Source organism: Centropristis striata, chromosome 24, assembly GCF_030273125.1.
Source record: "Centropristis striata isolate RG_2023a ecotype Rhode Island chromosome 24, C.striata_1.0, whole genome shotgun sequence".
NCBI classification, from domain to species: Eukaryota; Metazoa; Chordata; class Actinopteri; order Perciformes; family Serranidae; genus Centropristis; species Centropristis striata.
The window spans coordinates 19,048,683-19,072,345 of NC_081540.1; the positions used below are offsets into that span (position 1 = coordinate 19,048,683).

Consider the following 23,663-nt stretch of genomic DNA (forward strand, 5'->3'; position numbering starts at 1 on the left):
AGAAGAAAATATGCACATAAACCTTAACATTGGATAATGCAAATTTTATTTTGATACATATATTATATATAGTAGGGCTACACGGTGGTGTAGTGGTTAGCGCTCTCGCCTCACAGCTAGAGGGTTCGCCTCCCGCCTGCGGATCTTCTGTGTGGAGTTTGCATGTTCTCCCCGTGTCAGCGTGGGTTCTCACCAGCTTCCTCCCACAGTCCAAAAAACATGCACTTAGGTTTAATTGGTGACTCTAAATTGTCCGTAGGTGTGAATGACAGTGTGATTGTCTATCTCTATGTGTCAGCCCTGCAATAGTCTGGCGTCCTGTCCAGGGTGTACCCCGCCTCTCGCCCAATGACAGCTGGGATAGGCTCCAGCCTACAGTTAATAGTAATAAATTATATATAGTAGTGTTTTAGATTAATATTAATTACTTTATTAATCCCACAATGGGGAAATTCAACCTCTGCATTTAACCCATCCTTTTTTTTTTTTTTTTTTTTTTTTTAAACACACAAGTGAACACACCATGCAAGGAGCAGTGGGCAGCACTTTACTCGCCCGGGAAGGAAGATTAGATTAGAAGGAAGCTTAGATATTTTCTTTTATCATTTCATAAATCAGAAAATCAATTTGTCATGTGTTTAACAAATTGTATAGATCAGACTATGAATGATAAATAGCCTAACCCCTCTGTAAAAAACCTTCAGAATATAGTTAGGAATAAAAGCAGTAAATAAAAATGTATGGCTCAGAGCATAAGGAAAAAACAGCCTTTAAAGATTTAATATATCAATATGATGCCTTTTTTAAACCATTTGCAATCAGTTTACTGCATATTTAAATGGTGTACACATAATAGGCCAGCAGGGATGCACAAAAAAATCCTGATACCTTTACCGGACTTGATACACAGCACATTTTTAAAATGGATTCTTGGATTTAGAAAAAAGAAAAAAAAAAAAAGATATGTGACACACCAAATGACCCCATATCAGTCCACAGTGCCACCATCACGGTTCAGGACGCCATACTTAAATATAAATAATATCCTCTTGTTGGACAAAAGAACAAACTGTCTGCATCCTTGAAACAATTCTTAGTGAGAATGTAGGAGCAGTCTTCAAACAAGCATTAAATCACAAACTACTTGCTTTAGGCGATGAGGTAAAGTTCTAATTACCTTTGACATTTTAAGCACAGAAACACCAATAAAGACATGAGACAAGAGGTCCTTTTACTTTATTTATTCGACTTGCAGAGTTTAGTTTTCATCAACATTGACTGTCTGCAGACCTGTTGGAAACAAAGAGGGAGGAAAGGATTAATAAGATGTCTTCTGTTGCTAAGGGCAGTGAATGATAGTCAGTTAGTGTATTAACCTTTGCATGTGGTGACTGGAACGTATGTGACCAGGGTGTACAGTTTGTTGGGAGAGTCCTCATCCTCGTTACGCTTCCTGGACAGCCGTACGCGCATCCTATACGGCACGTTCCTGCACATACACACACACCATGATGGTTACGATATATAGAAGTACATTGTACTTTCTTATATATCAAATAACCTCAGCTGTGTGGCACAGACTGAATACGTTGCCCCGCTCAGCAAGGAGACCCCCTTTCACATGCAGAGAACTTCTGAGTGAGGATGGAGACTTTGAATATCACGTTTAACATTAATTAAAAATATGATATTCAATATTTACAATCACTTATCAGGGAATTAGAAAGACATTTTCTAAATCATCTCTTAAATATTGCAGGAGGCAGAGCATTTTAACATTTTCACAATGATTTTACCCCAGAAAAGATTGTTTAGATAAAACATATCTGTCCTATAATCAATGTGAGATTTAGGAAACATTCAGTATTACAGGACGTGAATTCTAACATTTGTCAGAGTTAGATGTGAGGATAATATATCAAAGACCACACGTCACTGCTTAATGTGATGCATTTAACATTACAAGCTGGTGACAGTCACTGGTGCTGATCATAGAAACAAAGCTTTCATGGTGTACAAATATTTAAAAAATCCTATTGACTGAAATTAAAGTAACTGTCAGACAAACACATTTTGCCATTTTAAGCCAGCTCACAGAAAGCCTAAACAAACCATGCACTTTCCCTGCACCACAAACGAGGATCAGCAGGACAGTGTGCAGTGGGAATAGGTTTATCCTTAGGAGGCAGTTTTTACTTTGAGGGCCGAGCAATTTGGAGGAAAGCTTATCACGATATTTTTGGTCAAAATCTTAAATGTCAATATTGACAAAATTTTGTGGGATTGACTTTGAGATCACAAGAAAATTACATTTCCCTGTAATGCAGTCTTTAATACTAAGACAACACTGCAATATTATGATAGCTCACATCACAACGTTTAATCAAACATAAGCATGTCCATCACAGACTGTTCTGACTTCATCAAAACATCACTGAGACTAAGTTGGCGTTGCATTTTTGTGCAGACAGGAAGTTTACCAGTGCATCGTCTCACCTGACGCCCTTGCTCCACACGGCCTTGTTGAGGCGAGTGTCAATGCGTACATCAGGAGTTCCCATCTCCTTCATGGCGAACTTGCGGATCTCCTTGATGGCGCGGGGAGCCCTCTTCTTGAAGCCCCTGCAGGAAGACAACACCCATTATCACAATGAATTAATTCCAAAAACAGTGCACACAAAACCTCCAGTATGCAAATTGATATATTAATAATTTAAACACTCCTAATGTGCAACTTTTTGTATTTTAAATTTTAACGACAGCAATCTATTAATTCAGGCACTTTATTTTTCAAGCTGTTGATATAAACTTGGATTGCATGTTTTGATTCTGAATAGAGATTAAAATAGGATTTATGTAGCTGTTAGGAGACTAATACAACAGGATTGTTTAATTTGAAGTATTAGTAGTAGATTTTTGTTAAACATTAGTGATTGTATAATTGAAGCACCAGACTGGTGACAAACCAAGCATGTTTCAAGGAGCATATTAAAATTCAAGCATAGTCCTAACACTGAAAACGTAATGAATGAGATCAAGCATATCAGAACAATTAAAACTTTCCTTTGCATATGTACTTCATGGACAGGTGCATAGGAGAAGAATATTTTGCTTGATGAAGAGCTATGCCTGGCAAGTTAGTTAGGGGAGTCTTTTCTGCATTTAAGATTAAGAATTTATCAAGACTTTAAGACAACTTATTGTTATTTAACACTTCAATATAATAAAAAACATGCATTTTGTTTGTTGTTGTTGTTACTGCTTTTCCGAAGTTGCAAACACTTTCTGGTATCTGCAATTTTTAAGTTTGGACGTTTGACTATTCAATGCATCAGAACTATTTAGATAAAACAGCTTTATGACACTTTTCCACTTCCTCCTGTGTCCCTGCAGAACTTACACTCCATGGATGCGCTTGTGGACATTGATTGTGTATTCTCTGGTCACAACCTCGTTGATGGCTGATCGCCCCTTCTTTTTCTCTCCTTTCTTGGTTGGGGCCATCTAGAAAACAACAAACACACATGCTTGATCATATGGCGTTTAGAGTTAAAATGTATCGTTAAACAACGCCTGAGCACCCGCAGCTTAACATTAGCGAGGTATTATTCTGCGGACTTAAACCTAGCACCAAAACTAACGTTAGCATGAAGCTAGTCGGCTCTAATGCTAGTACACAAGCAAGCCAAGCTGCTGTTTAACGGTAAGAAACTATTTGAATAGAAACTTTAACTAGTACCTGTGCTTTAAGAACGAAACAATGACACTAACTCAAAGAAAATGGCACAAGACAACCAGCCAAAGCGAAGCCACTCCGGTCGATTCAATGCTGAACCGGCCGCCGCTATTAAATGTCTTTAAACACGTCAAACCTCATCAAAACCCGCATATAAAGCACAATACAACACTTAAATGTATATTTAGACGAAGTGCGGGGTCAAATATGCGTTAAATAGCGCAGGATGGTGATAGATTGTGGAAACATAAATCCCGAAAAGAATACTCACTTCAGCTCGTAGTTGAGACGGAAGTCGGAAGGACGGACCAAAAGCAGAGGCATCTGGGTAAAGGAAACCGGTCCGTCTTATATTATGTCCGTCAAAAACAACACAGACAGGGTTCCGACCGAGGTCAGACGTGGCCAGTGTGTACAATCAAATAAATTGATAATAAAATATACTTCCAAGAAACTGGATATTTTATAACATTTAAAGATAACTCTACCTTTTAGAAGATTATACGTTTTTGCATTATCTGACTATTATAACAAGCTTTTGAACCAGTGTTAGAATAAGTATTCAGATCATTTAAGTAAAAATACTGATACTACACTGTGAAATTACTCCATTAAAAGTCCTGCATTGAAAAACTTACTTCAGTAAAAGTACAAATGTATCAGCATAAAAAAAAACCTTTAAGTATCAAAAGTAAAAGTATTCGTAATGCAGAATGGACCCACTCAGATTGTTACATTTATTGCAAATATATAATTTAATTATTGGTGCATTTATGTAATCAGCATTTTACTGTTGTCCATGTAGGGTTAATTTTAACTACATAAAATACTGTTATGTGGTTTCATTTGTAAAAATGTGTAATAATTTATGTTTCTCAGGTTAAATCTCAAACTGAAAAGTAACTAAATGTAGTGGAGTTAAAGTTACATAAAAAAGGAAATACTAAAGTACAGGTATCTCAAAATTGTACTTAGTAAATGCAACATTCCACCACTGAAATAAATGCTGCATGAATAGTATTTAATCAGTTTGACACATAAAAATAAGAAGAGGCATTTCAACCATAATCATTTTATTTTGTTGCGTTTTATTTTCTGTGTTGGGATTATGAGGTTTGCAATCAGCTATGACAAACCAGCTTTTTTTCTCTTCTAAGTCTAAGGTATTCAGTAAACACTGGTATCAAATCGTAAAAATAATGCCCAAAAGCTGTCATTTTAACACTACTGTGTAAATGATAAAATTGCATATTTTCCTCCTATATTAGACTTAATGCCAAAGTTTAGGAGAAACAACTAGGTGGTTTAAATTACATGTCAGCACTTACCTCAAAATGCAACAGTTTGCATCTCGTGACTGTCCTCATAGCTCATAGTGGTAATCTTGATTAACTAGCACCATAAGATGAACTCCTTCCAGTCCGCAGTTGTCATTATTTGGCAAAATGTCATTACAATGTAAAAATATCATTCTACATTTATTTTACAGTAAAAAAATACAGCGTTAACCAGATATTACTTGCACATCTCAAAAAAACGACCTTGAACCTTAGACAAAATAAATATGTAATAGGAAAAGTGTTTTCCGACACCACGAAGATGTGGTCAGACTAAAAGAGCCCGTGTCTATAATGTCACTCAGATTTCAAGTCACAGTTGCATGGCCGGGAGGAGGCGTCATGTCAAATCCCAGGCTCTATTTCCATTATTATGTTCTTTAAGCTGGTCAGTGCAACACTGAAGCAGCTTTGTCCGTTGAATTTGTGTCCAAGCACTCACAGCATGCACAACCTGTCGAACTAAGACTAACACATCCCGGAGTTTATCCACCTGTACAAGTCTTTTTATTGTGACTCTGGATGGTCAACCACTGAAACACAGAAATGTGATGTGAAGTTCAAATTATTGATCCTTTCAGTCATTAAAAAAAAAAAGAATCTAAGCAGTCTAGTGTCTTTTCCTATTGGTTCCTTTTAGGATGGTGTGGGCTGGTGCACTTCCACATGGCAGTGTTGGAGATCTGGTACTCTGCAGTCTATACTTCAGTTCACTTCAGGTAGACATTGCCAAACCATTCAAAAACAAATACATCAAGCAAAAAGCAATAATGTCTCTAACAGTTATAACAAACGACATTCAATGGTGGAATAGTTTGGCAGTGCTTATTCATTCAAGTCCCTGCAGGATGTTTCAGTGTTGTTGATCTGTAACGCTCTGCAGATATGTTGTTATATGATGTAAACAAAAAACATGAAGTGTCACATTATCTGAAGGCCGAACAGTCACTTCATACAAAGCAAAAGACCAGTTACAAAAATCGACATCTAACCATTTTAATGCGCAGTTGTAGTAACCAATGCACAATATACGAAAACAAACAGACTGACAATTAAAAAGCTGCTCTAAAACAATGTAATGCACAAAAAAACATGAAGTCATTTCAGGTGTGTTTTTATGCTTCTCATATATGGTTCATGACACACCTCCATAGGCTAGAATGTCCAGTAGTCTATGGCACAGCACTTGCATCCAAAACATGTAAAGCATGAGTAAGATTCACAATTTTTTCCTTTATTTCCTCTCAGGACTAAAAAGGCTACGTATGAAATAAACGGGACAGAGTCGGGGAGAGTTAGAACAGTTTCACTTTCATGTGACTCATTAAACCCATCTCTCAGGACACACACACCTCAGGCTGTGCCGTGCTGAGCTTACTACCACCAGCTGGAGCGGCGTCGGCTGCCGCTGCTGACCCGCCGTCAGGTTTCTCCGGCGCCGAGGCCTGGCCGGTCATGGTCCTTCTGAAGAGGCGCATGCTCATCTGCAGCAGCTCGGTGTCTACCACGGGAGTAGTGGGGTACTGCTTGGTTAGCCCCTGAAGGAGGAGATTTAAACACACCTTAACAATGTCGTTTTAAAGTCTGAGACATCCAGAGAAACTAGTAGGAATACAGCCATGATTGACACAAAGTAAAGTGGACTTATTGAAGTGTGGCTCTATGAGGTATTTATCCACAGTCAGTGAATTTCCTACAGTAGATGGCAGTCAGAACACCAGCGTGGAGAGCACTGACACAGAAGCTAAGCAATGGACCGGCTTTAACCCATTGACGCCGGGAAAGCATTACCGCATTTCTACCATTAAAGCCGGGAGCGCTGTTGCGTCACTCTACCATTAAGGCCGGGACAGCGGATATGTCATTTTGTAGTATTTGTATTTTTTTCCACCTATTTTCGGTCCCCTGGCCAATGAAATGCATCAGAACATGATCAGAATACATGTGGGAGAGTCGCAATGCAACATGGGACTTTTCCAGAACTTATAAATCATGGAGGAAGACGACTATAGCGGAGAAAACAGCGCCGATGATTTAATTGCTGATCCGGACTTTGAACCCTCGGAACCAATCGACCGGCATTTATGGATGAGGAATATGTTTTTAGACGACATATTTTCACCGAAGAACAGACAGATTTGTGGCCATCTGGAGATAATAATCATATTATTAATGATATATTAATATTAATAATAATAATAGGCTAATTGATTGTGATGATGATATAAGAAATCATGACTGTTTATGTCTTATATTACTTTATGTGTCGTTGAGTACCCTGAAAAGTGCAATATATAAAATGTTTTATTATTATTTATTAGTATTATTATTATGATGATAATTATTATTTTTTTATTACAGTAGGCTAATGAGAACTATGTCTATTTCTTCCAGTGGTCATATCATGTTAGCATCTTGCTAATGAGCATGTATTAGTATTATGCATAGGATTTTTTATTCAGTCAAATGTAACATTTGCTGAGTTTGTTGATTTTTAAAAAAACTTTATTGAAGGTTTTGACAAATAAACTCAACTTCTCATGAAAGCCACAGTTATAAGCTCTCAAATACTTTTTGAATTTCATTTCTATCTGCTACAGAGGCTGAAAAATCTATTATTTAGAAGGTGTTGAATTTCCAGAAAAACTTCAGGTTTTAGGGGGTCATCTGAAAATCGCCCAGAGGTTTTCCAGGCATTTTTTTCCAGGCGCTTTAGGCCTTAATGGGTTAATTAATGGCATATTTAGGGTGCTTTTTTTGTTTTTATTTATTTATTTATTTTTTTCTTCTTTTTTTGCTGGGACAGTTAGATTGTATAAATTATATGTTGATTGTAATTCAATGACTGTAAATATTGCTTTCTTTTATTGTTATTAGTTTTTCTTTTCTTTTAAAATGAATAACAGAATTATAATAATTTATTGTAAATATTGCTTTCCTTATCTTGTTATCTTTTTTTCTGATGCTTGCTTTGGCAATATATACATTGTTACGTCATGCCAATAAAGCCAATTGAATTGAATTGAAGTGTTTTACCTTTCTCTACAAAAGGGAACTGAACCTGTTCTGTCCATCTATGCCCTCAACAAAGCTACCATGCTCAATTTACAAAAACACTAATTTCACCAAACAGAACATGGGAGTTACTGTCTTACCTCTATGGGTTAGCTTGCTTGTGGTATTGTGTGACTGCTTTTTTTTTTTTTTTTTTAAAAGGGCCAGTTCCGATTCACCAAAGTCACACAATAACATAAAAAACAACTAACCTATGGAGCCAGAGGTAGACCAGTAACTCCAGTGAGGTAAAAATTTCTGTTTTTGTGAATGTAGTTTGGTGGCTTTGAAGAGAGAATAGAGCTTCAGTTTCTAGTTGGAAAGTACTGCCTGGTGATAAAAGTAGCAGCAGTGAAAATTCTAAATATAGTGGACTGTTTTTTTGTTTTGGAGGCTCAAATATGTTGCTGCTGCAGTACATTACTTAGTTTCTGTGTCAGTACTCCTGCCTGCTTCTCCAAACTTTTATTTACTGTTGGTAAAACAGTAATAATAAGTTCCTCATACAACCCAACTTCAGAAATAGAAACCACCCCTTTAAATGAATTGTCCCGTCGTCAGCGATTGGATGATATCTACCTTTTCATTTTTTAAAAGCTGCCGACGGATGGCGAAGTCCCTGCGGGCACACAGGGCCTTGCAGCAGGGCCCGAGGTTCCTCAGTAAACCCGCCCTCTCCACCCGCCGGTTCAGGGCCGCCATGTTCAGAGCCCCCAGGTCGTGCTCAAACAGCTTGTCGGCATCTGGCAGGAGAGAGGTGACAGTTTAGAGAGATGGATCACACAAAAACAGACCCAACTCACTCAAACTCAACAGAATTTTACATAACGAAGAAAACATACTTTAAAGTTTCCAGACAATGTAGTAGTAGTGATGTTGGATGCTGAAGATGTTAAATCTCTCACCTTTAGGGTCATCCAGCTCCGACTTGCACACCTCTCTGACTTGCTCCAGGAGCTCCGGCCCAGCAAGTCGCTTGGAGATGCCCGCCCGGAGCAGCACAGCCCCTGGGGTGAACCGGAGCAACGCCGCCCCTGCTGCCCGCGGCTCCTGCTTCTGTTTGGGCATCAGGCTCGACCAATCCACATCAATGACATCCAGAGGACCTGCCAACGCATGGTTAGGAGGGTTAAAAGGAATGTCTGAGGAGGGATTTTGATTAACCCATTGAAGCCTGGAAAGCGGATACGTCGTTTTGTAGTATTTGTATAAGCTCTCAAATACTTTTTGAATTTCATTTCTATCTGCTACAGAGGTTGAAAAATCTATTATTTAGTAGAAGAATTGACACTTTTTTTTTCCAGATTTTTTCCAGAATTTCCAGAAAAATTTCGGCTTATTTTAAAATCGCCCAGCGGTTTTTCAGGCCTCAATGGGTTAAAGTATTTCCACATAGACATTATCCATAAAAAAGTTAATACCTGTAATTTTCTCCTCATCTTGTTGATCCTCTTTTTTCTGGCTGTCAGCTAGAATTTCATCCAGCTCGTCATCACTGATCGGTTCGTACTCCTCTCCAACTGATGCGACCGACTGGCCGTCGTCTTCTTTCCCATCGTCGTCTCCTGAGAAGAAAGCACACAAAGATCTCTTTAAAAACATGTTGGAAATTTGAAGTGAAAGCGGCATAAAAACCAGCATGTTTTAATGTGCTGACCGTCGATGCTGTCCGTCTTCTCCAGCTCCCGCTGCTCTCCCACCAGGTGGTGACTGTTGCTGGGTTTCTCCGGCTCCGGAGGGCTGAAGGCTTCTCTTGGCAGCAGAGGCTCGTAGTCGCCCCTCTCCTGTCTCATCATCTCCCCTCGCAGGTCTCCTCTCATGTCCCCCCTCAGCTCTCCTCGTCCCGGGGCCCTGGGGTCCACGTGAGGCGGCAGGTCCATAATCATCATCCTCTCCCTCTCTCGATCGCCGGCTCTGTCGCCTCTCCCGTCTCTCTCCCGCTCCCTCTCGCGCTCTCTTTCCCGCTCCCGTTCGTGCTGCTGGATGAGTCCTTCAGGAAGGAGGCGTTCCCTGTCTCGGATATCCCGCTCCCTGAGGAGAGGTTCCCGGCCGGGACGCATCAGCAGCGGCTCCCGTCCCCTGCCGGGCCAGTCCCTGGGTTCGGGCTCCCAGTCTCTCTGTTGTTGTAGCGGCTGCTGGAGGAGCCGGGGCTGCTGCTGCTGCTGCGGCGGCGGCTGAGGCAGGAGCTCCTTTCGATCTCGTTCCCGCTCAAACGGCTCCCTCTCTCTCTCCCGCTCTCTGCTGTCATAGGAGCCTGCGCGGGACCTGGACCTGGCCTGCCTCTCGGAGTCAGGAGAGCTGCGCCTGGAGCTGTGGCTGCGGGAATCCTGCCGGTCTGTAAGAGAGTAGACGCATCAGTCAGATACTGGTGTTTTAATTCAGCATGATTATGATAGTTTCATGTAAAAAAATTCAGCAACGTATGCATTTATCTACCTGAAGAGGTGCTGCGGCTGGGCTCTCCCCTCCTCAGCTGGTCGATCCGAGACTTCCTCTCGGCCCCTGGAGGGTCACTCACCACCGGCCTCTCTCTCTCCCGCTCCCTTTCTCGTTCTCTTTCTCTCTCTCGGTCCCGAGAGTTGGCGCCCTGCAGCCGGCCCCGGCGCGGTCGCTGACCTTGCGGGTCGTCTCGGTGGGCTGAGTCGTTGGAAGGCGAGCGCAGGCGCCTGGATGAGGTGCGGCTCTGGTTGCTGCCCATGCTGCTGCTGCGCGTCTGCTCCGGGGGGAGTTTGCGGAGCAGCGGCTGGGACATGAGGGGCTGCGGGGTCAGAGTGGGCAGCAGCATGGGCGTGTCCTGGGGGAGCAGGGGGGCGATGGGGGGAGGGTTGCACCGCTCTCTGTCTCTGCCCATTCTGGGCCCACCGCCTCTCTTCAGAGGCTCAACAGGAACCACTGGAGCTTGTGTTTCAAGTGGTACTCCTCGGTCTGTCACCTCCTCGTCTGACCAGTCACTGAAATTGTCCATTTTGGACAGAGGAGACGGCTCTCTGTTGCTCCCAGTGCTGCGGTGATCAGGTCTCATTGAGGGCGGTGGCGTCCGGGGACCCCTCTTCCTTTTGGTGTTTGGCTGAGGGGCAGAAGAATCCTCATCAGACACATCGGATTCTCCTTCTCGTGAGCGTTTTCTCTTTCTGTCAAGCGCCTTTTTCTTGGCTCCTTTCCTAGGCGAGTGTATGGGTGGAGGAGCGTCTGTCGGAGCGCTGATTGGGGGCTCGGGGTTGAAACGATCTCCTGCTCCGGCCAGGTTGTTGCCACTGCCGACGTCTTCTTCCTTGCGACCCTTCTTCACGCCCTTCCTCTGCGACTTGGTCTTCTTCTTGCCCTCCTCGTGGGACTGCGAGCCAGCTCTGTCTTCGCTGCTGGTGGCGAGGGCCGGAGGAGGAGGAGGCGGCGGCGGCGGCGTGGCCTCTCGCTGGTCTCGGCCTCTGCTCCGGGAGTCAGACGGGGCGTCTGCGAGGTGCTCTCCTCGTCTGGCCTCCGCTCTGCTTCGCTCCACACGAGGCTCCAGGTCATCGTGGCGGCTGCGTGCTTCTCTTTTGTCCACGGCTCCTCGGCGCTCCTCTTCCTTCCAGTGGCTGGGCTTCTCATCAGACGGCGGGGCCCGTGGTGGAGAACGCAACAAGGGCTCCTGGGGCCGCACCACCTGGCTCAGCAATCGATTTTTGTCTGCACCTGCACATGAACAGTCAAATCAGCACATTTAAGCAAAGTTGACAAGTTGGAGGAACATGATCGACGGTGCATTTGCATTTAACAAAAAGTGTATTTTCAGTCAACAAAAGGTGCATTCCCCAATAAACAGGAGTGTGTCCTTGCAAAAAGATTTTCCCTACTATCCAATGGAGGTGGACACACGGGGCTGGGGAGGAGGGGCTGTGGGTGGAGCTTGGCCTGCCCTCGGCCAATCGGACGCTCACTTTTCTCTTCCACACTGTTGTAGCCGTCGCTGTCTGCAGGGCTGAAGTCCCGAGTTGCACGCTTTGGCGAGGCCCGGGGGCTCGGGCTGCTCTCTACCCGGGGCCTCTTACGGCTAGAGGAAGAGAAGAGAGAAATGATTGCAAAGAAATGTATTAATAGCACACTGACGGCTATTTGGATAACTTTTTCACTGTGTTTCAATAGATAAAATGCCTTCTCTTCTCTCTTTTTCTGTGAGTAAAGCCCAGTAAAACGGTAATGTTATGTACTGTGGTTAAAAACAGACAGAAACAATGTGTGATATTAATCAGTTGGTCGATACACACCTTGTCTTGCGGTCGTCCCGGGTGTTTCTCACCGATCGGTCGTCCCTGCTGTCATCTCTCCTCTCCCTCCTTTCCTCTCTCCCCCTCTCTCGCTCCTCCCACTCCCGCTGCCTCTCCCGCTCCCGCTGCTCCCTCTCTCTCTCCCTCTCTCGCTCCTTCCTCTCCCTCTCTCTCTCCCGTTCCTCCCTCTCTCTCTCCCGTTCCCTCTCCCTCTCCCGCTCTCTCTCGCGCTCTCGTTCCCGCTCCCTCTCCCTGGCCCGCTCCCTCTCCGCCTCCTTTTCTCGCTCCTTTTCCCTCTCCCTCTCTCGCTCCCTGTCCTTCTCTTTCTCCCTCTCTCTCTCCCGCTCCCTGTCCCTCTCCCTGTCTCTCTCTCGCTCACGGTCGCGGGTCCTGTCGTCTCGTCTGTCTTCTGCTCGGTCTGTCCTGCGCTCGTCCCTCCTCTCGTCCCTCTCAGAGTCCTCTGATCTCCCCTGGTGTCTATTTGGGGACGCTGCTCTTTGATCTGAGGAGACAGTAGACAGAGAAAGTTTTACATTTCTTTTAGCTGAACTAATAAAACACACTCCTCATGCTTTTGACTTTAAAATAAAGCACCTCTGTCCCGGGTGTCTCTGCGATCCCGCTCTGCATGGCCTCCTCTCCGGTCGTATGAGGAGTCCCGGGCCTGCTCTCCTCTCCTGTCTCCCTCGTAGCGATCTCGGTCTGAACCTCTTTCAGAGCTCCTTTCTGTGGCGCTGCGGTCTGTGCTCCTCTCTGGGCTCCGCTCACGCACCGTGCTGCTCCGGGACTCCCAGTTGTCGTAGCTGCTTTCTAGTTGGGAACCACGGGAGTTTCTGTTTGAGCCTAAAAGGAGATAAAATATAGCATCAAAGTGGAAAGAGACAGCAGGTAAGGGTACAATACTTAAGCATTTTTCTTCTTGCCAAAAGTAAAAATGTCATGTCAGTTCTTGCCTTTATCAGATGCTTCATTGGCTCGCCCTCTCCCTCGTCCGTTCCTCTCAGCTCTGTCCGTCCTGTTCTCCGCCCTTCCTTCACCTCTCCCTCCATCTTCGCGCCCGTGTCCTCTCCCATAACTCCTGTCCTCCTGAGGCGGCTCCTCCTTCCTGTGGGCGTCGGTCCTCTCCCTCTCTCTCTCCTTCTCCCGCTCCCTGTCCCTCTCCTTCTCCCGCTCCCTCTCTCGTTCCCGTTCGCGGCGCTCCAGCGACTCTCGGCTGGATCGGGTGTCGGTCCTGCTGTCCCTGGAGTCCTTGACGTCCCTGTTGTCCCGGTGGTCCCGGGAGTCTCGGGTGGGTTCCCTTCCTCGCTCGCGGGCGTCCCGGCGCTCTCGGGCCTCTCTGGCCTCCCGGTCTTCGCGAGCGTCCCGTGATGAGACCTGTTCGGAGTCGTAGTCCCGGTCGTCGCGAAGGCTGTCCTTGTCTCGCTTGCTGCGGCTTTCTGTTTATGAAAAGACACACAAAGCACAACAACTGATGAGGACTCAAATCAATGTTGTTGCCATTTCATTTTGGGTTCAATTTATAATAATATTCATCAATTCTTATTCCTCACTTTGAGAACTTTTACTCAGCATTAACACTTAAGGTGAAACACTACAGACAAAAACATTGTTTTTTCAACACTGGTCAATTTTAAGGTTTTGGGCTGAGCCTGTTTTCTCAAAATTATTTTTTTCTCTGAGCCACAAATCTGGAATTCAGCTCCACACAAAACTTCCCAGTTTTATATACTGAAGGTATTTACAGAGGGCTTTGTCTATTTATCATTAATACCCTGATTTATAGAACATTTTGTTCCTAAATACATGACAAAAATTGACTTTTTATGGTTTTTTGACAGTACATTCTGATTCATAAAATGATAGAAATATCCCAGTTTTCCTTCTGAAAAAGCTTCTAATCTAATATATCAACAAAATAAAATAACTTTTAAATAAAAATGAAACCCACAAATAAGTCTGATAATCCATACTGTAGTTATAAAAATCTTCTAAAGAGCAAAACTGTAAAGAGCAGGATCTGTGTGAAAAATAATTAACTTGAATATATTTAAAACAAACAGTACTCGGACATCAGTTTACCATCTCTGCGTTCATGTCTGCGCTCCTGTGCGGGCGGACTCCTCTCTCTTTCACCGCGGCTCCGCTCGCGGCCCCTGGAGTGGCGCTGGCTGGGGCTGGATCGGTCGGACCGGCGGTGGGGCGAGGAGGCGTCGTGGGAGGCGGGCGGTGATCGGGAGCGCCGGGAGCTGGGAGGGGAGGAGGCGGAGGTCGGGGCCGCCGTGCTCCGGTGGTACGAGGGAGAGGAAGAGCGGCGCCGACGAGGAGATGAAGAGTGTCGCTGAGCAGAGGAACCTGAGTGGGAGGAGGGGGAGTGGTGGCGCGGAGGAGTCGGGGTGCGCTGGTGGCGTGGAGGAGAAGGAGACCTGCAGAGGGAAATAATAGTTATTTTCTGGCCCTTACTGACTGAACTACACTTTATTTTTTATTTTATTTTATTTTATTTTTTTATTTTTAATTATTTTTATTAACGAAGAAACAAAGAAAGGAACAGTGGATTACTTATTAGGAGCCACAATATGAAAACAAAACACTAAAACACAATTCTAGACCAGTAGTTCTCAACCTTGGGGTCGGGACCCCAATTGGGGTCGCGAGATGATTTCTGGGGGTCGCCAAATCATTTTGGAAGTCAGCTCTCAGTCTCCACTGTGTTAAAGTGTTCATGTGTTTTAGTCTTTTTGGTCACTTAATGTCTTTTTTTGTCATTTTGTGTGTTATTTGGTCATTTTGTGTCTTTTTTCGATCATTCTGGGTTAATTTGTGTCTTTTTTTGGTCATTTTGTGTCTTTTTTTATCATTTTGTAGTCATTTTGTGTCTTTTATGATCAATTTGTAGTCATTTTGTGTCTTTTTTTGGTCATTTTGTGTCTTTTTTGGTTATTTTGTGTCTTTTTTGGTCATTTTGTAGTCATTTTGTGTCTTTTTTGATCATTTTGTAGTCATTTTTTGTCTTTTTTTCGTCATTTTGTGTCTTTTTTGGTCATTTTGTGTCTTTTTTGATAATTTTGTGGTCAATTTGTGTCTTTTTTGGTCATCTTGTGTCTTTTTTGGGTGATCTGAACTGTGCGTGTGAGATTGTGTTCAGTGAGTGGGGGTCGCGGACAACATGCATATTAAATTGGGGGTCGTGACTCAAAAAGGTTGAGAACTACTGTTCTAGACAACAAAGACTCAGGAACATATTTACAAATTAGACAATGTACACACAAATAACATACAAAGAATAATATAAAGGATAACCACAACAACAAAAAATGAAAACAACGATACACCAGTACAAAGCCACACGGCGAAAACAGACAGACGACCAAAAAAAAAAAAAAAAAAAACACACACACAACAACATAAATTTAGCCCAAACAGAAATATAGAGAGACTGGTAATATACACAGATTCCAGGATAATAACAGAATCATATGAAACGTGAACTACACTTTATGATCTGAGACATGTTTGTGTGCTGACCTGCGAGGAGGCGAGGCCAGGGCGGGGGTCTTATGGGACGAGGCTTTAGGAGAGGTGGACTTCTTCCTGGCCGGGGGTGAAGGGCACCGAGAGGGCGATGACACACTTCCAGAGCGCTCCTCTGAGGTCACTGACCGCTTGGCCTTGTGGGAACTGTCTGATCGATCCCTATGAATAACACAGGTATGTTCAGAAAAGGATTTCTTGCCTAAACAGATACAAAAAATCTTTCCTGCCACATGTCATCACACTGTACAATAACAAATAATAGTCTGGTTCATTACATACTGTCTATGCACTTTATGTGTTTTTTATGCACACTGTTCATTGCACCTTATTTGTTTCATAGCACCAACATTTTTATACTGTATATTCATATTTATTCTGCACTGGAATTCTATTCTACTCCTTAATACATACTCATTCTTTAGACACTTTATATTTTATTGTATTTTTATATTTTATTGCTTGAAGTATGCCTAGGTTGTTCTTTTTATTTAATTGTCATTGTCTATGTGTGTAATGCTGCTGCTACACTGTAATTTCCCAGCTTGGGATAAGTAAAGTATATCTATCTATCTATCTATCTATCTATCTAAATGACCACAAAGGACTCCACTAAGAACACTTTACCTGCGTTTTTCCTTCTTCTCCTTGTGTTTTTCTGTATCTCTTCCTCGGTCTTTCGCTTCCTTCTGCTTCTCCTCAGACTTCTCTTTGTTTTTGTGCTTGCCTTTGTGTTTCTTCCCCATCACAGGAATGTCCAGAGGGACCGGGGGAGGAGGACTGGGGGTACGGGGTCCTTTCTTCTTGCTGTGGCTCCCTTTTGAAGGCCTGCGAAGAAACAGAGGAGGACTGAAAATGTCGATCATATCTTTCTCAAATATCAACGAGAGAAGTGAATGCTCTTGAGTAGTTTATGAGACATCCTGGTGACTGAACATAAACCTACCTGGTAGATTCTGAAACAGGTGAGGACACTGAGGCCTTCTTCTCTTTCTTCCCAGAGCCTTGGCCTTTTGTTCCACTTTTGTGTTTTGGGGATCTGCTGGACTTCCTTGATGGCGGTGAATCTTTTATGCTCAGCGGCTCTGGGGACGCCTGAAGGACGGACATGACAGATCAGGTAAAGATTCAAACTAGAGTCCTATACACCAGTAGTTCTCAACCGTTTTGAGTCACGACCCCAAATTTAACATGCATGTTGTTGGCGACCCCCGCTCACTGAACAGTCACAGTTCAGATCAGACAAACTCAGTTGATACGACGTATTTTGGACAAATAATGAAGCAGACAACAACTAAATCATCTCTCTGTCTGTGCATTTATATATTTTTTGTAACAGTCAGCTTCAAGCCAAAGACTCCTTGTAAAGTAATAACTTGCTAATTTGGGATTTGTCAGAAAAGACACAAAATTAAGCAAAAAAGGACTCAAATTGACCACAAAATGACAAAAAATGAACAGAAAAAGACACAAAATAACCAAAAAGACACACATTGACCACAAAATGACCAAAAAAAGACAAAATTACAACAAAAAAAACCACACAAAATGGGCAAAAAAAGACAAAATGACCAGAAAAAGACAAAAAATGACCAGAAAATGACACAGAATTACTGAAAAAAACACATTAAATGAGACATTAAATGACCAAAAAGACAATAACACATGAACACTTTAACACAGTGGAGACAGAGCTGACTTCCAAAATGATTTGACGACCCCCAGAAATCATCTCGCGACCCCAATTGGGGTCGGGACCCCAAGGTTGAGAATAGCTGCTATACACAACTACTTCAGGGAGAGTAATGAGCTGCCAAAAACACTAAAAAAATAAAAAAAATAACTCCTTGCAAAAAAATGTAAAAAGTGACTTACCTTGGGCAGGGCAGCGGCGGCTCTTGTTTTGGTCGGGGTCTCCTCTTTCTTAATGACAATCTCTTCCCTCTTGTCCAAGTTCTCCTGCTCTAATATCATTAGCTCGCGTTGAATCTTCTGGCGCTTCATCTCTAGGGATAACTCGTAGTCGTAGTCGCCGATGTCAGAATCTTAGAATCAAACAAAAAAGTCTAAATCTTAGAATCGGTTGTGTCAAACTCCATATTAGTGTGATTTAGTTTATTTTATAAACAGAAAATCAAACAAATCATCAGGTCACAAATCAAGCTAACCTTCACGATTGGTTTCCCACTCTGTGGGCTCTTCTTCGCTGGCTGGGGTGCGCTCCTTTGTGATCTTTATATCCTCCTTTTCCCTGTGTCGGCCTCTGGAGGAGTCTCTCTTCTGTACATGGACACACACACACACACACACACACACAGGTTAGTCTCACACGCTAATATGTCACTTCCTGTGCTAATTCCATGCAGGCTATATCTGTTGCAAGCGTAAGTCAATTTAAAAAAGAAATAAAGTTGGGGTTTTTTAAATACAATAAATGACATGCAAATATATATGCATTCAAATATTTTTTTTATTAACTAAACATATATTTAATATATACAAAACAAATAAAAAAAATAGACTAAATGTGTTGTAGTGAACTGCCACAACCAAACTAAATGCAACATATTCCTGTAAGTAACACAGGAGGTGCGCTTGATTTATAACACGAGACAAAATTAAATGTTTTATCTTGATTTCTTGGTAACGATTGGAAGCCAAACTAGTCATTGAAAATAACATCTGATTAATCGCCCGGCCCTAATGACCCCAAATCACACCTCAGATTCAGGGTGAGGGGTGGTACCAGAGTCTTTTTACAGCAGATTTTATAGATTATTTAATAAATCATTACTTGAAATAGTAAAGACAGAAGTAGCAGGAAACTCACTCTCGCTGTGGGGGATGTGGGCTCGTCTGGATCTCGCTTCAAGTTTTCTGGGTCAACATCCTGTCTTTTATTCTTCATCCTCTCCCGCAGATCACCTGTGGGTCTCTCGGCTGACCTGAAAAAGACATACACACATTTGATAATAAGTTATTCGTTTTGATGTCGAATCATGAGTCCAAAAAACGGTAAACCTAACAAGCCATCTTACCGACTAAAGCTAAATCCTTTGCCTCTCGGCTGAGTTCCATGTGTGTAGCGACAAGTGTTGCCGTAACTGCAATTACCGGTCTTCAGCCAATTTCTACAGTGACTCTGAAAGATAAAAAGAAAAAAGGAGCCTGATCAGATAAAGCAACATCCACTAAAATGAGACAAACAGCACAGTAGGAATTTTAGGATCAGGGCTGAAAATAACCCTCATTCTCATTGTTGATTAATCTGAAATGGATGTTCTTGATTAATCCATTATAAGATCAGGAGCACAGGTTGATACATACATCAGCAGCATTACTCCCAGTGCTGGGGCCGAGTCTCTCAAACACACTGGGCCGGCGGGAGGGGGCGGCGGGGTTGCTGGTGCTGCTGGTGGTGGTGGTGCTGCTGCTATCAGATATGGTTTTTGAATTCTCCACTGTTACCTTCCGCCTGATCTTGGACATTCTGCAGGACTGGAAATAGGACAAACAACGCTTAGTAAAAATGTCATCGAGTAATCATCTGCAGAAAAACTCCAGCTAGTTCAAATCTTTGCAGAACTCATATTTTCTTAATTTTAAAGTTAATATTAAAGAGATCTCAGGTCTTCTTATGCAGGCTTTTTAATTGTTCCTAACGTAGTCCAAAAAACAAGTGGAGAAACTTATTTAAGCTTCATCCTGCCCAGCTACATAAGATATGCAGGCTGTTTAAAAAATAAAATAAATTGAAGACTTATTTAGGCAAGCATTCAGCTAAATTCATTTTTATCTTTTTCTCCTTTTAGTCTTTGTATATTTTATTGTATTATTCTGTTTTAAGCTTGTGATTTTATTATTACATTTTATCTATTTATTTCGTTATTTATTGTCTTTTACTGTTTAAGTCTGGCTTTTAATAGAGCATTATATGTTAATATATCGGCGTTATTATTTACTGTATTTTATTTTTTTGGTGTGGTCTTTAATTTTTATAATAATTATTATTTTATTATCATCATTTGTTGTTGTTTTTTTTGCTTCTTCTTTTTTATTTTTAATGATACGGTAAAGCACTTCACGTTAACTCGACTTGATTTTAATGCCATACTGTGAACCTCTTTGAGCTGCATTTTATGCATGAAAGGTGCTTTACAAATACAGTTATTTTGTGTGCTTGCTTGCAAAAGCACACTAACTACTATTCACCGGGCTTATGTCTTTTTATTATTCTTCCGTTTCTTCCGTCATTTTTTCGGTCGACTACTCCTCCCAGAGTTTTGGCCGCACATACACAAAAAAGGTATCAAACCGACGGGCTCGCCCATGACAAGTGTGCTATGACTTTTATAAGGGTTTCGACAAACGGTTTTCAAATTATTGGGCAAAAACACGTCAAAAAATGCCCCCAATGTAACCCTATGGAGAGTCTAGAGTGGGGAAGTCATCAAACAGAGTGTAGAGGGAGAGAAAGAATTGTCAAAAAATAAATTTGAAAACTGCGCTCCAGGCCGCAAATTTCACTCTACAGAAATAATTTATACATAGAAACGTAGGAAAATTTGTCCTCTCACTCACAATCCTCTGGTAAAGCTGTCAGAGTTATAGTTTGGGCGCAGGACGCACAGATGCTCAAACAAAATGCACCAACTGCCGCATCGGCTCCCATATTAAAAATGAAGGAAGATTTCTCAAAAAAAAAATTTAACAGTTTTTTAAAATCGCTCTAACAAAGCTATTTTTTCATTTTTCTTAAAAAAAAACATATGGAGATGTTCAGGAAGAACTCAGGACGCTCAAAGTGAAGTCGGATCAATGATAGGTATTATGGTTTTGCCGAAAATGCTTTCTGTTCGAGGCCAGAATTTCAAGTTTGTCGACCTCTGTCTGCTCACTTTGATGGAACTGTCTCCATCGTCAGTTAATTTCAGTTGATTGCTCTGCTCTGATTGGTCGACTCCACCTGGCCACGTGGTTGCTTAGCTACCAAAGCCCCCCCCTCCTCCAACACAGACATTCTAACTGATAACTGTCAGTTTACTCTAAGTAAACAGACATGGCTTTCTTCATAAAACACGAGACCTTATAACTTGACCATACATTGTCCAATCTGCCTCAAACTTGTCATGCATGATGATGGTTCATCACTTTTCAGTTCTACATAACAATAATTCATAAATTCCCGCCCTTTTTATTAGCCACGCCCCCTTTTACTAACTAATGAACCGTTTCTCCTAGAAACTTGTATAAAATGTCAGATTACTCAGCATAGAGTCCCTGTTTAACTGGTGATTGATAACCCCGCCCCTTTTGATAAGCCACGCCCATTTTACTAACTAGTGAACCGTTTGTCCTAGAGACTTGTACGAGGTGTTAGTGCACTCAGCAGAAAGTCCCTGTTTAATCCGTGCCCCTTTTGATAAGCCACGAGAGTCACGGTCCAGAGGCAAGCACACAATCAAAATTTCTTTAGGAATTTTCTAGTTCTTATTATTATTGACACACTAAGACTTAAGCAGAATGTTTAAAAAAGTACTTATATAAAATTAGTTAACAGAATAATTAACTTAATCTTAAATTAACTTAAGTTAACTTAGCCGCTCGCAGGTTAACTCACTGGCATTGTTTCATTTATAAGGCCATTCTAGGTTTACTCCCCACATACCTGTGTGACTACATTAACAGGACCCACAGCACCTACAGTCTTCGTTCCAATGATACATACCGGTTGACTGTTCCCAAAGTCCGCACTGTACTCGGTAAACAGGCTTTTATGTATCGGGCTCCCTCATCCTGGAATCTGCTCCAGAGCAGTTTCAATCTGCAGGACCTTATTACGCTCACATCCTTTAAAAAACTCTTGAGAGATCTGGAAGCAGACTCGTATCGCCTTTGCACTTGTTTTTTATGATGTCATGATCTTGTGCTGTCCATGCCTATCTTACTGTGTTGTCTGGCTTGCTTGTATTTTACTGTACGTCCATGTTTTATTGTCTGTTCTTGTCATGATGCACTGTCTGTCTTATTGTTGTAACTTTTAACCCTGCTGCTGTCTTGGCCAGGCTTCCCCTGAAAAAGAGGTCTTTGTGTCTCAGTGGGACCGACCTGGTTAAATAAAGGTTAAATAAAAAAATAAAAAAAAAAGATTAATGGAGTAACCTGTAAGACAGTGTGTATCAGCGGGCCACATTTACTGCTGAGGTAGTGCTTAGGTTTAAAAAATAACGATCTAGAACTTATTTATGAATGTAACATTTTTTATATAACTTTAGTCCACCGGAATGTGTTGGCTGTGTGACGTCACTGCCACTGCTGCTCTGAACTCATTCATTCCGGGTGCAGGGCTGCAGATTTTATCACCCCAAAGTGCGATTGACAAAATATTTTTAACAAAACAACTTTCCTGAGATATTGCTGTCATCTGTAGTCCTAGCTAGGAGATATATCCAAAACATAAACACATGCAAATAGCTCGGCCTGGTCATTGCTTACTTCTAGCGAGCAGTTCTGCATGCTCGCTTAGTGTTAGCTGAAGTTCCTAGCTAGCATAGCTACACGGCTTTAGTGCTGCGGGTTTACGTTCTTGTATATGTGATTGAGCCGGTTACTAATGAATGTTTAATTGATTTTGTTGCTCATGCTAGAATAAAACAAACAGGGGCAAACGGAGGCTAAAGCTAGTTAGTTAACCAAAGAGCTTTTTTGTGTTTGTGTTTTGTGTTAGCGGGGCCTCGCAGCTCCTTCATTAGCGAGTCTGTTAAAGAGATTCATTAAAAAGAAGAAGAAGAAGAAGTCTCACCCAATATATTGTTTCGGTGTCGCATCTACTTTAGTCCAGGTAATGGATTCAGCACTTGTAGAAATAACAAGGCTTATTCTTTAAAATCAAAGGCAGAAACTGCCCTGAGTGCCTTCATGTTGAAGGAGGGTGCGCATCATAGGCCCTGCTCTTCTTCTGTGGTGTGTGGAGGCAGTTCGTAGTCCGGGGTGTCGCATTACCGCCGCCGGATCTCTTCTTCGCGCTTTCACACATTATCATATCATCACATTATGACTCTTGCAGCATTTTTTAAACTCTTGAACTGGTATGAATAATTAGTGTGACCTTGTAATTGTCATTTCGGGAGTTTTTAAAAAATGTATTAATTTATTTGAAACATATTAAGAATATATATACAACTAAAGACATGTATAAGACATACATATATATATATACATACATATATATATATATATATATATATATATATATATATATATATATATATATATATATATATGTGTGTGTGTGTGTGTGTATGTATGTATGTATGTATGTATATATATATATATATATATATATATATATATATATATATATATATACACACACAATTAAAGACATGCCAAGGGTCAACATAAATAGAATGCAAATTTATGGAAGAGATGGATTTTTTAAAATCTGCATATGGCACCACAATTTAGGGCCTTACAATTAAAAATTCTATAAAAAATTAACAATGTGTTTGATAAATTCAGATCAATGATACATTACTTAGAAATTGTATGTTTGACAAATTTCTCATGGATTTATTATACATAATTCGGAATTTTTATTACATTTACCTAGATTTGTTTAGCTTCAATTTTACTTTGTGCTGTATATTAACCTCTGACGTGGACAGTTTTGTGTGTATATGCTGTATGTGTTCAACAACATAAAAAAAATCCTACTAGATAAAAATGCAACTTTTATGAAGTCAGTTATCATAAATATTA

At 41.7% G+C, this 23,663-nt stretch overlaps 2 protein-coding genes across 3 annotated transcripts; both read right to left on the reverse strand.

Annotated features, from left to right (window-relative positions):
- Nucleotides 1-1,226: 1,226 nt before the first annotated feature.
- On the reverse strand, nt 1,227-4,125 carry rpl31 (ribosomal protein L31). Of its 2 annotated transcripts, none has more exons than XM_059327980.1 (5): nt 4,008-4,125; nt 3,401-3,504; nt 2,497-2,622; nt 1,377-1,489; nt 1,227-1,290 (listed from the first exon to the last, which is right to left on the reverse strand). In XM_059327980.1, exons 2-5 carry the CDS (start codon nt 3,502-3,504, stop codon nt 1,259-1,261), a joined length of 375 nt encoding a protein of 124 aa, XP_059183963.1. In that variant the 5' UTR covers nt 4,008-4,125; the 3' UTR covers nt 1,227-1,258. The 2 variants fall into 2 exon arrangements, with proteins under 2 accessions (XP_059183963.1, XP_059183964.1); XM_059327981.1 differs by lacking the exon at nt 4,008-4,125 and adding an exon at nt 3,740-3,896.
- Nucleotides 4,126-5,195: 1,070 nt separating this feature from the next.
- On the reverse strand, nt 5,196-22,859 carry zc3h13 (zinc finger CCCH-type containing 13). The gene is made up of 20 exons (XM_059328058.1): nt 22,705-22,859; nt 19,230-19,400; nt 18,941-19,044; nt 18,733-18,847; nt 18,071-18,182; nt 17,778-17,947; nt 16,849-16,997; nt 16,530-16,730; nt 15,897-16,064; nt 14,451-14,794; nt 13,325-13,807; nt 12,966-13,214; nt 12,372-12,873; nt 11,961-12,157; nt 10,564-11,799; nt 9,785-10,462; nt 9,549-9,692; nt 9,033-9,233; nt 8,707-8,870; nt 5,196-6,611 (listed from the first exon to the last, which is right to left on the reverse strand). Exons 2-20 carry the CDS (start codon nt 19,389-19,391, stop codon nt 6,411-6,413), a joined length of 5,580 nt encoding a protein of 1,859 aa, XP_059184041.1. The 5' UTR covers nt 19,392-19,400; nt 22,705-22,859; the 3' UTR covers nt 5,196-6,410.
- Nucleotides 22,860-23,663: the final 804 nt, after the last annotated feature.

What these genes read in the sequence shown, in the direction of transcription:
- rpl31 (XM_059327980.1), bottom strand. Translation starts at nt 3,504, where the DNA reads ATGGCCCCAACCAAGAAAGGAGAGAAAAAGAAGGGGCGATCAGCCATC. An exon ending in CACAAGCGCATCCATGGAGT is followed by an intron (nt 2,623 to 3,400) that starts GTAAGTTCTGCA and finishes GTCTTCCTGCAG; the next exon opens with GGGCTTCAAGAAGAGGGCTC. An exon ending in GTGTGGAGCAAGGGCGTCAG is followed by an intron (nt 1,490 to 2,496) that starts GTGAGACGATGC and finishes GTGTATGTGCAG; the next exon opens with GAACGTGCCGTATAGGATGC.
- zc3h13 (XM_059328058.1), bottom strand. Translation starts at nt 19,391, where the DNA reads ATGTCCAAGATCAGGCGGAAGGTAACAGTGGAGAATTCAAAAACCATA. An exon ending in CTGGCCTCGCCTCCTCGCAG is followed by an intron (nt 14,795 to 15,896) that starts GTCAGCACACAA and finishes TTCCCTCTGCAG; the next exon opens with GTCTCCTTCTCCTCCACGCC. An exon ending in CGGGACGACCGCAAGACAAG is followed by an intron (nt 12,158 to 12,371) that starts GTGTGTATCGAC and finishes CTCTTCCTCTAG; the next exon opens with CCGTAAGAGGCCCCGGGTAG.